The sequence below is a fragment of the Nothoprocta perdicaria genome, unplaced genomic scaffold (assembly GCF_003342845.1).
Source record: "Nothoprocta perdicaria isolate Ctin4 unplaced genomic scaffold, notPer1 scaffold_197, whole genome shotgun sequence".
Taxonomy (NCBI): Eukaryota; Metazoa; Chordata; class Aves; order Tinamiformes; family Tinamidae; genus Nothoprocta; species Nothoprocta perdicaria.
The window spans coordinates 237,513-253,564 of record NW_020455171.1 but is presented as its reverse complement, the minus strand read 5'-3'; the positions used below and the strand labels follow the sequence as shown (position 1 = coordinate 253,564).

General features: G+C 41.0%; 1 protein-coding gene across 7 annotated transcripts in view; it reads right to left on the bottom strand.

Moving 5' to 3' along the window:
* ACTN2 (actinin alpha 2) overlaps window positions 1-16,052 on the bottom strand; it is a 65,676-nt gene that overhangs the window by 36,813 nt on the left and 12,811 nt on the right. For all 7 annotated transcript variants that reach the window (XM_026037363.1, XM_026037360.1, XM_026037361.1 and 4 more), the window contains exons 2-3: window positions 5,701-5,815; window positions 4,170-4,289 (exon numbers count right to left, since the gene is read on the bottom strand). In XM_026037363.1, coding sequence (XP_025893148.1) covers window positions 4,170-4,289; window positions 5,701-5,815 — 235 coding nt within the window. The remainder of the gene's footprint in view (window positions 1-4,169; window positions 4,290-5,700; window positions 5,816-16,052) is intronic.

The following is a 16,052-nucleotide window of genomic DNA, read 5'->3' as shown; positions in this document are numbered from 1 at the left end:
TTCCTGTGTTGTACCCCAAAAAACTTAAAAGCTATTTGCCAGCTTCAATTCCTCATTATCACTAAAATAAGACGCACAAAAGACATGTATGAGAGACACGGAAAAATATCTAAACATAGGAAGACAAAGCAGCTAAATGTATCAATGTTTTTTAAAAAAGTTCCATTACAATCATTTTCTTCTACAGGCCAAAAAAAAAGGACTTTTTCAATATTTTCTTTGCATTGCCTGTTTGCTCTGAGAGGAATACAGATCCTGTGGCTCTAAGCCTGACAYGCAAAGCTACTGCTTTCTGGGAAAAGAGAAAGGAAGGCGAGGGAACAAAAGCGGAAACAATAAAAACCGCCAAAGGGAAACAATAAAAACTGCCACAGGGAAACAATAAAAACCACCAAGGGGAAACAATAAAAACCGCCTAGGGAAAACGCTGAGCAGAGCAACATGACAAACCCCAAATGTTTTGCTTTTGTTTCCTATTACAGTTTGAAGTTAAAAGTTTTTTTAAACCTAACCTTCCTATTGAAGACTCACAGATCATTTGGTTTTTGCTATTTTGCTCCCTCTCAAAGAGAGCAAAACAGAAGTGTTTCCTATTAACAGGGTACTTATCTTTTGTGCTGCTCCATATCTCAGTTCATTTCATTTAGGAAACAATTACCTTGTAAATGCAGCCATTACCTTTTTTTTTTTTTTTAATTTAGGGAAAACTTCAGTATTTCCTGATCTATGACTCAGAGAGCAGAGAGCTATTTTTACAATTTTAGCTCTAGCTTCTTGACTCTCTCCAGTGGACAGAAAGACTCTCCCACAGGRCGGATCAGAACAGCTGAACTGGGCTCCTGCTCAGGATCACTGTAAAGGTGATCATCGCTCTKGAACCACTCCACAGACGTCCCAAGGAAACCAGCCTCAGGACACCAGAGATGGCTTTAAAGACCACCTGTCGCCCTTAAACATATTAAACTGCACTTTGTACATAAGTCCCATAGGAGTCATGGTTTAATCTATGTTTTGAGGCTCTGAAGTATCCTTTTGATTGTCACCACGGTAATAAAAAATTTCATTTAAATATGAATAGAAAGCAACTTGTTTTGCCTTTGGAACATCATTTTTTCTTATGCTACTTAGTTTGTGTACTAGGGACAGAACTGTGAAAAGCTTTAATGCTTTTAAAAGATTTTTCAAACAAAAATCCTAGCATTGCTACTAATCACGCCCTAGCTTAATATGCCTCAAATGGGCGGAAAATTGAAAGCATTTGGAGGTAGGCTCTTCACCAGAGGGTCGGGTAATAAAACATGATCCTCAGCAGATGCAGATACAACAATTTCACACTCTGGAAAGCCAAGAGCATCCCAAGCACGGAGGTAACGCAGGGAATGCCGAAACAGATGGGCAGCGAGGAGCCCGCGCGCCCCACGCTCACAGAGCGCGCGGGGCCGGAGCTGGCGGCCCTGCCCCCTCCGCTCTCCATTCGCACCCTCATGCCGCAGGGAGGCACACCGGGCTAAAAAATGCAACAAAAGGGGAAAAAAGAACAAAAAAATCCACGTAGGATGTATTTCAAATGTAGACCACAGTTCAGCTTCCCGAGCAGCAGCCCGAGTGGGAGCTGCTGCTGGGAGCCCGAGTGCCGGCGCTGGTGGGTGCCGCAGGCCCGGGCAGCGACGGGTGCCCGCGGCGCCGGGCTGACGAGCGGAGGGCACCACGGGAAGCGGCCAGGGCACAAACTGCGCCTGGGCCAGAGCTGGCTTTATGCTCAGCTTGCTTGGAGCAGGGCTGGGAGGTGCCCAAATCCCTCTGTTCCTGCCCACATGGACGTAACCTAATACGGCTGAGGAACCATACTTGAGATAGTGCAATGTCTTATGGTGACAGGTTCCTCTTTGTATGTAAGCTATGAGAATAACAGCTGATTTTGCTCCTGTGCTTCCACACAAGAATTTAAAGGGGGTTTTAAATGCTAACGAATGAAACTTTGCTTCTAATCTTCATATTTTACGGATCTGGAATGCCAGAAATAGGCAGCAAAGTCTGTAGCACGGCCAAGAACATCACCTTCATCTCCTGGCTTACTAACTAGGGCCTACAGTTAAACACAGGAAAAAATATTGAGGGTATAGACAGACAGCACCGTGCAGCAACTGGCAGGGCAGCTGGAAGGGGTTACAGCCTTGCCTCTAGCTGCCTGTCACTGCCTCCCTCTCAGAGGGAATTACTATCATGACACACTAGTTACTGCCAGGGAGGCAGCTTAAACTACTGCAATGGCTGATCTGAGCTCTACCAGGTGCTTCGCCCTCAGGTGATGTCTCCACGGCTCTCACGCTGCTCCGTGTGAAAACATTAGCCTGCTGTGCAAACTGTGGTCAGGGGGAATGACCACCCTGTCCCACAAGATCCCATTCCCTTTGTTATAATCTTTTCTGTCAGGAAGTTCCTGAGTCCCAGCATGACAGGACTACCACAGGACTACCAAACAAACTACCATTTGTTTGCTCCATGCTATGGGCTGTCAGTACTTCCATGCCAGCTAGAYTAGGTAGGATTTTCAGTTCCAGGCATAAAATGTCTCTTCGGTGCCCTCTGCTGTCTGTCTGATACCAGGGAGCTCTCAGAACAGCTTAATCTGCAGACATTTAGGACAGTTAGTTATTCTTCCACTGCACCTCATTTACTTGAGCAAGGGACCCAGCTGCCTGACTCTCTRTAGAGTCAATGGAGAGGGCCAGGCATCTCCAAGCAAATGAATAGAGCCGTTCTGAGATCTGAACTGCCCTGAGGAATTCCCAGATATATTCCCCTAAAATATCTCTCTCTGTTTATGTGCCTAAAGATAGATAGGAGAATTTTGAACTCAGGCAGACTGTTCAATTCAGTCTAAAATGAATTAAGCAGGATCCCAGGCAGGCACTCTGCCAGAAAAYACTAATTTCTTGAGAGGTTGGAACTCTGCAACTACAAGAGATGATATTTGGTGAAGAACACTTGAGGAATGAGCTGGGTCTGCTTAAACCATGGTGGTTTTACCACATGCTGACAGATGTTTCCGTATCTCCACAGATGCCCACATCCCACATAATGAATCTTCCTGCTCTTGCCACAGTCACAGTAAGCTCTCTGAAGTCAAGGTTTAGAAGCCAGAATAAAGATTTATGTAAAACCAAGGAAATCAGATGAAAGGAAGAGAAGRTCCATTAATCCACCTAAACAGACCTTGCAATGTGAGGGCAGCAATGTGAGGAGCTAATGCTCCTCATGATGATACAGATGTTAGAGTCACTGTTTGGCTCTAGGGTTATGCTAGAGGCTGTCTAGGAGGGCTGGGGAATCCAAACGAGCTGTATATCCCAGCGGCCACATCACTCCCTTGCCTGGTAATCATTATGCAACGCAGTCTGCAACTGTCTTTGCCCTGGCTAGCTCTGTCCCTTCCAAACCACCATCTCAATCCCATGGGAGGCACAGGTGCACTTGCAGTGAGGCCCTGCCTTCTCTTGCTGGGAGTGTCCATCTATCGCCTCTTATCCAGACCACTGCCTATTTTTATTTGATTTCCTGAGCAAGAGCAAAGCTTTAACTGGGGCAAATAACATCCCACTCTACTTTTTTTTTCATATGTTCAATTTCTAACCAGCTGCCATAGTTTCTTCTGATCACTGCCTTAACTCTACACCTGATTTTGGAAGCCCAGCTGCRTGCACAGCCACCTTCATAACAAACTGGGAATAGGTCCCAGCCACCTGGCAGTGTTGTCAGCCTTTCTCTTGTTTGAATAATATCTCCTAAGAATAAAAAAAATAAACAGAGTGGGTAAAACAAATGTTAGCACCCAAGCTGATCTCTAAATTATTTATTTTTAATAATATATAGGTATAGATCTGAAAGAAGAATTCATTATCTGTGGATATGAAAACCCACTGAGACATCTGCAGACAATTCAATTCAGCCTTGGAGAAAAACTAATCTGAGTGTCCCTAAGCCCAATCATACCCCWGTCCCTCTTCAGGTATTCACACATGTCCATCTCTCCTTCCTTCGCAGGTAAAAGATAAAGATGTTTGAGCCACCCAAATAYAGAGAACAGCCACCACAAATTGGCCTGTGGTCTCTTGTTTAGGAGGTGACAGTTTAGGATTGAAGGTGTTTTGTCMAGTTTTCCAACATACCTTCTGCACCAATTGACACAAGTTTCACTCCTTTGCTGGCAATATAATCCAGAGCTTTGTTGACATTAGCAATTTTATGGAAACGCATCTTCCCTCTGTCTGGTTTTGGTAGCCTTTCTCCTGCAGGATAACAAATGCATTTATTGTTACATGCACCTGGCTGCAGACACCCAAGTGATTAGAACTCACAGCGAATGTGTGCTGAACCCTGTTTAAAAGTGAGCAGCTATTTTAGCAGGTWTTTTTTTCTGACAGAATGTTGAATGCCTTTAAACAAAAGCTCAAAGAGGAATTCAAATGCTGAAGCATTTGATTTGGAGCTTTCTGATAAAACAGTAAAACCAGAATAATTTTTTTTTTTTTTGCCCAAAACACCTGGAGGATATACGACTGCTTTCTGCATACAGATTTCTGTCTGCTTCAGAGCAGCTAAATACCAAGGCAGCAGGTTTTCTAAGAAGTCATCACCTTAGCCTGCATGACTGCAAAGAGAGGCTGGTTTCGATTCCCCAGATCAGCATCCTTCCAGATTTGACSAACACTGGCAGCTTTTAACAATGGCAGAACAAGGGTGAGAAGAGAGCTGTGCTGGGAAACAAGCTGAAAGGAGGCTCCGTAGGAGCTAGATGAGGCTCCTCATCTGTCACTGGCTGCGGGCATTTGTGCCTCCTCTGGACTCACCTCAAGCTTAACCAGTACAGTAGACCATCGAATTTCAGAGTAATGTTGCCACAGGCTTCTGTGTTTGGATGAACTTATCTTCTGAAATGACCATCAAGAAGAATGATTTCTTCATTTCATGAATAATGGTCATSTGAAATATTTTTGCCCCCTCAGTGAAACCTCCAGTAAAAATGTAAACTATGTAAAAATATGTCCTTAAATCCTCTTTCCYTCTTTCACCTTTATTATGTGTCTGAAACTTGCATTACTATTTCCCACACAGAGGGGCATTTTGAGTGTCTCCTGGGGACTGCCCCTTTGAATAGCAGAAGAAATGAGTGACAGAGCAAGTTTGCATGACGTAGTCAAAAGAAGTTCTTGTATATACCAGCCTTCTGAAGAATGAGACTTGTGACTAAATACTTATCTAGCAATTTTACTTGAGGCACTCACTTCCGAAGACATTGGTCCATCAAGTAAGGTCATTAAAAGCAAAACAAAATTTGTACATTAAATCTGAAATAAAATAAATCTGTAACTGATGTATAGAGACTTTTATTTTTAGGGGCTAAGGCAAGGTTTTCTGGGTTTGTGCTCTGCTCAGCAACATTGTTATCCGAAAAGCAAGTTCAGACTGCTGAGCTCCTGTTCCAACTCTGGACACTATGAATTTTCACAGGAAAGCAAAGACTTCGAAAGCAAGAAAACTTAGATCATTTTTTTTTTCTCTCTTCTCCTTTCCAACATGTTTCATCTGTCCCTTTTAAGCCTACATGATTTGTGTTCATTGTTTTGAATTGTTAACTTTTTTTTTTATAGTTTCAATTAGTGTGCTGTTAAACGCATAGCAAATTTTATTTAAACCAACCTGAGATAACTTCCAAGAGGAGCATCAGTTTGAGGCCATTCCTGAAATCCTCCTCAATGTTCTCAATCTGTGTGCCTGCTTTCCTGAGATGGGAATTGCACCAGGCTGTAAATGTCTGTAATAGCAAAACAAAGCAACATATAACAATCAATCAATCAATCAAAGCTGTCAACATGTCATTTTTCAAAACAAAATTGCTAAGGTACTTCAGCAAACAGCATCTCAGATTGTCAGAGCTGCCTAAGAGATTTGGATATCCAAATCTCCTTCATTTCACAGAAGTAGGTGAGTTCAAAATTCCTATCCCTGATGTTTATGAAGATCTGAAGAATTTCTTGATTAGAGGCAATATTGTGCTACAGTTTGCACCTTTAGCAGTTAATCTGTTTTAAATATCCACTATTTCTCAGTCAGGTGAAATATTCTTCTTATTCTTCAGTTACTGTGAAGATATTATAAGGCCAGTATTGATATACTTGCAACCCAGTTATTTAATTCTAGGTATATAACAAGGCTATACATCTTAGTAAATTAGCCTTTACCTACCTAGGATTGTCCAAAATTTATTTCCCTTTTTTTTTCAAATATTTTAAAAATCATATATGTAAATAGTTTCAAAAAGAAAATACATCCTAATTTTTTTCCCCAGTAAGAAATTTCATTTGGCCCTTCTTTTCCTTGCTTGGTTTCTTAGACTATTTCATTTCTGTATCCCAGAAACAGCATAGGAAAGGCCAATAGATGAAGGAAAAAACTTCTCCTTGGAACTAAGTTATGTAAGTATAGGATAGTCTGGATAGTTTCCATGCTTTAAGAAGACACAGCTTGAATTTTTAAAAATAGTTTATTCTTAAAAATGCAGACTTTTCTTAGAGAACGACACTCTGATTGTTGTTAACTTTGATTCAATTCATGCAGGGAAGCCTTGCAGTTTGCCGGGCTCTCTTCTCCCSCAGTGAGCTCCCATGGTGGCCAAGGGACCAGCCTGCAGGACATGCGTCCTGTTTGGCAACCTGCAGCCTGATCTCTGCCAATTTCTTCCTACACTTTTATTCCATGTACTGGATCTGCAGGGCAGTCTCAGGKGAGTCCTGAAACAAGGCTGTGCTAAGCATCACGGCAGGGGTGTCAGGCACATCTCCCCCTTGGGCTCGACATAAGGCTGTGGTGGCTTTGGATGGTATTTGGTATTTGGTTTGGATCACTCTATGGTTAGTATCTAGTTTATAAGACTAATTTGCCTCCAGCAGTGTCTTGTTCTACTGTTATGTATCTAATAGGCTTAGCACCATCTTATGTTATTTGCAAATATTGGAAAAGATAGCAGGCATCATTTGAAGAAGCAGTATTATGAAAATATAGAAAAATGTAGTTGAAAATAGCTGAAAGCACCTAGGGTAAATGCACATGAACTTTACATGGCAATTTGGCAGTATCTCTTAAAAAGCTGAACTAATAAATACACAAGCCCTTCATAAATAGCCCAAGGGATGGGTGTACACCCAGCAGCAACAGCTGCACGTTGTGGGATTGCTCCTCCCCAGGGAAACACCAAGGACCATTTGGTGGAAAACACCAGCCATTTCCAGCTCTTCCTTTAGGCCCTGATGGCAGACGCTCCCAGTTTGTACCACTCAAGTAAATGAAGTTTTCCTGTTTTCATTCCGGACTTAATGCAAATGATCCCACCAGTCTAAAGGTCATAAAATAAAAATCTGATTCCCTAGTGTGATAAAAACTACTTCTTGCTTAATTTCTTACGGGAAATAGAATCATGCACTTCCTAGCTCACACACACATACATATAATACCATAAAAGCAAATCAGACTCGTCTACCTCTGACCTCCCTTCTAATCTACTTTGCCACCACAACAGTACATTCAATTGACTCTATGCCACACGGAGAGATACAGAACATAGTTTTAGCCAAAGACCACAAACAGTTTACAAATAATTTAAATATTTCCATCTCTCCAAGATGGATGTTTTTATGGCACAGAATTTGCTGAWGACCAGACTGAGGCACAGAAGCACAAGGAATCTTGGTAGCAAAACCAGAGACAAGTGTTCCAACACTCACTACTATCTCCTAGCAGCTAAAAAATRCCTCTTCTGTCCTGATCTGTGCACCATTATTTTATAAAGAAAAAGAGCAGCCAGTCTTGCTATGATAGAAGCAAGGAAAAGATGCTATCACTGCTGAGTCAAACTGCTTTCAATAAACAGTCTGTATTAGGGGCTGCTTTTTTAAATCTGTAGATTATTTACAGTTCTTTACAGCTGTATAGGGCCTTGTCATTGGAACTGTATCATTTTGAATGAAAAGGTTGGTTACTGACAAAGCCCCCACTAAATAAATTAAATTAAATTCTGCTCAAGCACTGCAGTCTGCATGGACTCTGAATTTTCACCTATCTACATCTAGCTCGTCTAGATTTACCTTCTGTATCTAAAAGAAAAGATTGTCTACCTAAACTAAAGTTTCTCAATGCTCTATGCTTGACCAGTGCACCCCCTCTGTTCCTGAAATACTGTCACCCATTTACCACCATTGCCTTGTGGCTCGTGAGAAGAGTAATTGCACGACTTTCTAGAAGACTCTGCATATAATTTCACAAGGTGGTACCTTCCAAGCTGGCATTTTTTCCTAGGACTAAACTTGGTTATAGAGATGCTGCTTAAGAAAGCATTTATTACTTGTTGTATTGAGGTCACTGTATCAAAGCTGCTGCAAAACTTCACTTGCAAATTGTAATACTTTCCACAATCCACATTTTACATCTCCCATCCTCCCATTCTTACTGTGATCCCATTTGCTTAGGGCCTAAACTGCAGTTGGCCTTAACTAACAGTTCTATTAATAGTTATTAAGAAACAATTCAAAGCATGCTTAAGTCCTGGAGATCAAGATACAATCAGCATATAGTACCCTGCAAATTTATAATCCATTAGGATTTAAAAGCTATTAAGTGACTTAGACAAAGCAAATTCCTTTTCTGCTGAACTGTGCAGGCGTATCAGATTGCCCAGAAAAAAAATCAGGCAGGACTGAAGGCACAGAGCTGCATACCAGGAGGGATACAAAAGTCTAGTGCCTGAAAAGCCAAACTGGATTTCTTTTTAGGATTTATTTACCAGACGTAAAATTTACTACAGCCTCTACAAAAGAAATAAAATTCTCCTTTCTAAAGCTATCAGAACAAAGGAAAGTTTGCTGACATTCTTAGATAAGAAACCACGGCGCAGGGATGCAGGCAAGAAGCCTGAACGTTAGCAGTCCCCCGGGGCCATTTATTGTTAATGTGCTATCTGTTGCCCCTGACTGTCAGCTCTATTTTGGCAAAGCTGACTCTTCAAAAAGAAGGGTGCTCTGTGTTCCATGTGCCCTCAGCCTCACTGTGCAGACTGCCAGTATCACAGGCTGCATAACTTGGATTCTCCCATCTGGGATGGGAAAGGGTGCACCCAAGAAACAAGCTGCTGAGGCGACTTGGTTTTGACATACACTTGACAAGCAGAACCGCAGTCTYGGAGGTGGAAGAAGAAAGAGATATCCCACATTAACTATCAAACAAGTGCAGTTAATGTACTTAAGATAAGTGCATTATGATGAGAAACAATAGGGTATGTCTGTGTGGTAGAGCAAATATTTGTATATACGCACAAGGAGGGCTGAACATGCTTTATATATATGCACATGCTTTGATGGAAGAAGTGAGGTTCCTGAGGGCTGAACAGTGCCACAGTCCTCAGCAAGCCCACACATGCTCTGTAGGTGGGCGTAATGATAACTTACTTGGGATATATGGAAGCAGTTGCCTCGAGGCAATAAAACAAGAAGGATGCTACAATAACGAGCCTCACATGGGCATGTGACCATAGGGATAAAGTGAACTGAGAAAGCATCAGATACCACCCTCGCCAATAGAGCTACTCACCAAGGGAGTCACAAGACAATCTGATACACCTGCCAAAGACACAGGGTAAATTTACAGTTTGCCACTAACAGTGAGCTTAAAATGTTCATCACCAAAATAACAGCACAGCTCGCAGTGGGACATGCACAGGGGATACCCATAGCAAGCTCAGGATCATTTACTCACTTGTAGTCAAACCTAAAATTGAGGCGTGGCTCAGGCCCTGTAAAAGGCCTTGTGCTGCTTCAGTCCCTGTCTCTCCTAACACAGGTTAGTGCTGCCTTTGATTCCTTCCAACTCATAAGAACTTCTGTGTGCTACAAGGTGTACAAGTTTTAAAAAGCAATTTTGGCTTTAAAATGCATTATCTCTGCACCTCTAGTGCGGCCTGCGGGCCTGCAGGAGTCCCTTCTTTTAGTGTTTCTAGTCCCTTCTGTAACATTTCCATAAGAGATGGTCAAAATTTGTAGCAATTGTAGGCAATTTGGAGACAAAATGCTGCTCTAACAGGAAACATATTACTCCTGTATTGGCTCAGTAACRCATGAGCACAACCTGCTTTAGGTAGACTTTAACTTCTAATGCCCAGAGCAAGAGAACACACCTAAAGAAAATTAACTTCCAGTATAAGCAATGAGTACTGCCCAGTATGGCAAACATTGGTTAACATGTGCATAAACATGTCGTATCCCTAATCTTCTCAATCGCATGGGGCCATTTCTTAAAACTCTCCGTTATACAGCACTTCTCCCAAAATACTTTTCCCCTCCCCTTGTGCCGGCTGCGTGTCCCAAGCGGCAGCCTAAACGGGAAGCAGTGATTCACTGGGCAGCTATAGGGGACATGATTACCATGTTCTGAGCACGCGGGAGCAGCGCTGCAGGGAGCCCTGCCAGCACATTCCCGATGGAGGAGACTCATTCTCCCTTTGAAGAATCGCCAGTCTCTGCCTGTTCTCCATATTTAAAAATGTAAGTTGGGAACCTGCAACACGATCTCCTGCTCCTGTGTCCATACATCACTCTAGTGACTTCAGGATCAGAGCCTCCCCCTGGGCTCAGAATACAGCCTGTGTTAGCCCTGTCTTCTCTAATATTTAATTCTGCTCCCAGAAGAGGCAGCATGAAGGTGCAAAGCATCAGAAAATTGGACAGTGCCTGCAGATTAACAGTATGTGAGTTCATGAGTAAACATGGCATCCTGCAGATGTTTCTAGAACATCTAGATCAGCTGTACTGTTAGTCTTTTTCTTACATAAGTATATTTGTATGAATGGAAAATAAATAAAATACTACATCTCATTTACTGGTTTGAACCATTATTTGCCTCCTTACTCTTTTGTGGTGGTGGTGGTGTTTTCTGTGCAGCACAAACCTACATGCACTTGGTTCATGCTAATAAAGTAACCAGAATAGCCGATGGGAAAGGTGGTTTACCAGTACAACTCACTCATGCTCAAACACGAGTGGGATTTTAAAGCTAGAGATACGAGGGCTCGGCAGCAACTCAACTGAAGCACCATGATAGCACAGCAAAGGATGCCACTGGGGCTCAGCGTATCCCAAAAGCCCATCGGAAGAAAAGGCCCAAATCACAGATGGTTTGTCAAAGCCAAATTCCTGGGAACAGCAAAGACAGTATGGAACCACCTCACAAAGAAAGTTAGGAGGAAATCTATCAGGTCCCAAATGCAAAGCTGGAGAAAGCCCATTCTGCTCCAGCTCATCCATCTATCAGGCTGAATAGATGGTATCAGAAGTGGCATGCTAGCGTATTTTCCGTTACCAGCAGATTAACTCCAATAACTAAGGGACTTGGTCTCCCATTCCTTAATGTTACCATTCCTAGGAGACACAGCCAAAGGGCTACTTTCATCACACAGGACACAACGTGTCTCACTAGGGTTCCTCTGGGCTCTCTTCGCGTGGAACAGCCTGAGAAGACCTTGGTCCTTGTAAAGCCGTTCACTTAATCCTGTGTGAGGCTAGAGTTTCCTTCAAAACATGCACCCCTCCCAGCACTGTATGACTGCATAGCCATTTTACAGTGCTTTTTATCATCCCCAAATACCCCAAAGCATGGAAATATCTCTTCAAAAATAACCTTGCTAGGCTGAACTCTGATAGATGTCCAGATTACTGAGCATTTTGTTACAAAGTGATGCTAGTTCTTTCAGAGGAGACAGACTAAGGTTGTCTTTTCCTCTTGGCATAGGACAGTTGAAAACTCAAGGCAGGGGAATTTAAGGGGAATTCAGTATGGGTATTCTGCACTAGTAATTTTTTTATCTTAAGAATAGGAAAACGTGTAGGAGGACAGGACTTTGGAATGGGTAAAACTTAAAATATAGTAAACCTTTTAGAGGGGGTAAATATCATATTTTATTACACTCCCTCTGATAGTTGGAAAAGACTTTCAGGCACCCAAGAGCATCTYCACATGTGGAACAGTCTTCAAAGAAATCAGGATTTTAGCAGGCCATGGATATAATGCTAAGGAGGAAGCTCCCTGCTTTTTATGTTGCTGCTGGTGACGTTACTGAAACTGAAAAGCAGTTTTACAGCAGCAGGTACCCACATCACCCAAATGCCTGACTTCTCAAAAAGCATGCAGTTCCACAGGGTTGTCCAGTCAATTTTCATGAGTTTTAAATACTTTCTGCCTATTTACATACACATTTTTTTATCAGAAATATTAACATTTTAAAAAATAAGATCATATGCATTTGCAATGTTTAAAAATCCTATCTGAAAATAGAAAATGCTCAGGATCTAYAAGACACAGTCTAAAACTATTTTTCATTTCTTTAATTCCAAGAATCAACTCAATTAAGAGAACCCAGCTCAGAAAAATACTACAACAGTAAAAAGSGAAAGACTGCAATAAGAAACTTTGACAAGGCATGGGTATGGTTTTACCTTCCATTATGAAAACAGCAAGATATTTTTGTCTTCACAATATAAATGAAACCTATTTTGTTATTTCAGAGAAAGAGCGATTTCTTAAAGTCAAGGAAACAGAGAAATGTAAACTCTCAGAAAAAAAAAATACTGCCTACTTTTCGTGTATTCTTTGTAATTCTGAATATATTTAGCACATTCATATAACTAAGCAAACCAGAGCAACGATATGTGGTAAATTTAATAATAAATAAGCAGTAGAGTGTTACAGATGATAAAAGGTTTGGAAGATTTTACTCACACAGGAGGAGTGGGAAATATCACTAAACAACATCAGCTCTTGCAGAATTCAATACTCTAATTAAAAAATGACACTTCCAAGGACAAACAAGCACCAAACTTACATTGTGCTACCTTTCTAAACCTGCATTTAGGTACATCCATGTCCTCCCTTCACAGTTTTGCCCATCTAAACTCTAGTGATTCTTTCAAGTCAAGCTAGTTATAATATTTTGAGGATCTCATCAGGACTCTCAAGAAGCAGAGTATCTTTTAGGCCACATAATTCAGCTGCTAGCTATGGGAGTAGTTCCTATTTGTGAGGAACACTAAATACAAAGCCTTAGGAGAAAGAGTGTTAAGCAAGTCAAAGAGTAGTTTATTGATACTAATGATGAGTAATGGTTCACCAGTAAAAAGTAACTGCAAAAAAACACAGGATGAAGAACTACTATTAGTGTAGAAGCGCCGAAGAAAAAGATCTAGGAATGACAGTGGATCACAACTGAACCCGATTCAAAAGTGTCATGCTRTTATAAAGGCAAACATCACACTGGAATGCATAAAAAGGAGAACTGTCTCTAGACAGCTGAAGCATTTCTTCCATTCTGCTCACTGCTGGATAGGTTTTAGGTAGAAGATTGTCCCCACTTTTCATTACAAAATTCACAAGAACATGGACTGGTTGGAGATTGGTTGAAGAGAAGCCACAAAAGAGCCACAAATATAATCAAATTTTAGAAAAGTTAATCTATGAAAACTACAGAACCATTAGGGTAGCTTAATCATAAGATGCTTGAAAATAGACTGGCAGTTGTCTCAATCTTTCAAGAGTTCACAATAGAGAAGAGAATAAGAGAGTTCTCTGTATTCCCTGAAGATAGACCAAGGAGTCATAAGGTGTAATAGGAAGGAAGATTTAGATTACTTTTTAACTCTAGAAGTAGTGAAACACTGGAAGACAATGGAAAATGGGGAGTCCTTATTCTTGAAGACTGTCAAGAAAACTCTGCATTAATGTGCCAAGAATAGCAGGAGCAGAGCTGCCTGCCTGAAAGCAGAGAATTCTTCCAGTCATATTTTCCGTGAAGTCCACAGAAGATACTCATCCTGAGTGACATCTACCCCACAGCCGTAAAAAGAGAGACAAAGCAAGAAGACTTTTTTCTTCCAGACCCTGTGGCAGAGAGGCCCTAAAATTTACCATATATTTTTTACACAAAGACTTCAAAATCAGAAGTCTTTACAGAAGGCATCCCCCTTTTAGGAATCCAAGTACTCGACATTTTACAGATTGTTGTAAACTTTGTTTCTCTCAGGGTGTTTGCTCTGTGCTGGTCCCTTCATCTCTCTCCTACTTTCAAATAATCCTCTGATTTCCCTTAGGAAAAAGAAATATTGAGAAAGATATGGTAGAGCAGTCAAAGAAAAACTAAATGGTGAAGACAAAGGCAATGAAATGTAACCAGATAGAGGGAAACAAAAAGAACATYCAAAGTCAGTGGACAGAAGAATATTCAGGGAAAGTTAAATGTGCTGCAAATTAAAGTGAAACTAGAAGCACTGATCAGTTCTATGGGCACTAGAAAAAACATTTCCCAGGATGATGTGTTATGACCCAGAAGTGGAAATTCATATTTTTGCCACAGTTTTGCCAGTCATTTTGCCAGTCATTTGCCAGTTTTGCCAATGACTTTTGTTAAGCCATTTAAGACAAGAATATAAAAAAAAGCTTTTATTGATCTAAATGCTGAGCATTTTATGATCCATGATTCTTCATCTGTGACAAGAAGCCATTTAACATCAATGTGAGCAGATGTTAGCCATAGCTGAGTACTTTTAAGTGTCCCACTTCTGTATTCAAGGATAATGAGAATGATAAACCCTTCATTTCCCACAGCACTCTGGTGAGAAAAAAAAAAATCACTGTTGCTTTTCAGGTGCTCAAATGCTACCTGAAAAAAGGCCTAATAAAGATACTGTAGCAAGAAAAAATTAGAAGGCTGACAAAGCTATAAAAGTGCTGTAAGTGAAGAAGAGTAAAATTAATCAAAATTAGAACCTACTGTGAACAGATGGAAAACAACACATAATAATTACCAGCATCTTTAGCATCTGTTCTCAGTCATCCAAAGTTAATTTTACATTTAAAGAAATCAAAGCTAGCTGTTTAGCATAAGCCAGTTAGCTACCACTGTAAATCTAGCTGCATGGTCATTATCTTTCCTCCTAGTCCTTAAAATCTTGATGAATTATGAAGCCATGGAGGTATGGAGGAAGAAGTCTTCTGTTTAGGAAACTCCAAGAATAGAAATGGCTGTGAGCAACCCCACAGATGTAATTTGATACATAAAGGGAATTGTTTTGTATCTATAGAACGAAAAGTCTCTGCCTCAGACCCTCACTGCTAAGGCCAGTTTTGGGCATCTCCATGAAGCTGCCATTTCTGGCAGTTTAAGTGATATGGGCACCTGTCCCTCCGAGAGCTAAACTGAGACTACAACTCATCTCCCAGTCCCTACCGAACAGCCTGCCTGTGTTGGCAACCTTGTCACCGATGCACCTGGCTGCAATTCAAAACACTGACCTAGAAGTGAAAGGTTCCCCCAGCCACCCAATCTCGACCTATAAATTGAAAGTCCATCCAGTACAAGGTTGTCTTTCATCATGAGTTGGGGTGAAGGCGCTTTAAAAATATTCCACTTGGAAGGGATCGCAATACTGAAATGCTTTTAATTAATGTTGTCACCACCTGCTAAAGGGCAAAATTTTGCAAGTTAGCTTTCTCTTGGATGTGACAGACTGGTTTGCAGCATACTTTGCTTATTTATATTAAATGCACAAATCCTTAAACAAAGCTGCTCACAAATAGCATCCAGGCAATATCCTCTTTGAGAAGCCTATGACCAAATAGCAATGTCACATTGTCCTGTAAGAGCTCTGTGTAATTAATTCTAGCTACCTGGGGAGAAATTCCTTGCTGCTCATAGTAATCTTACCTCCCTGTCTCCCCTCCTACTGCAAAAAGAATATGCAGCACATCATTTACAGTTAGAAACTATATTTACAGTGACTCCTTGTTTTCTACATAAAGCAACAAATATGGATATGTATTAGCATCTCCTAGTGATACTTGTCACAAAAGCATTTTTTTAAATTTACTACCATTCTATACTATATTAAAAAGCTTAAGGTAAAAAGACGAATGAAAGTTACAACATAATGAGAGAATGTATTTTAAAAATGCTAAATAAA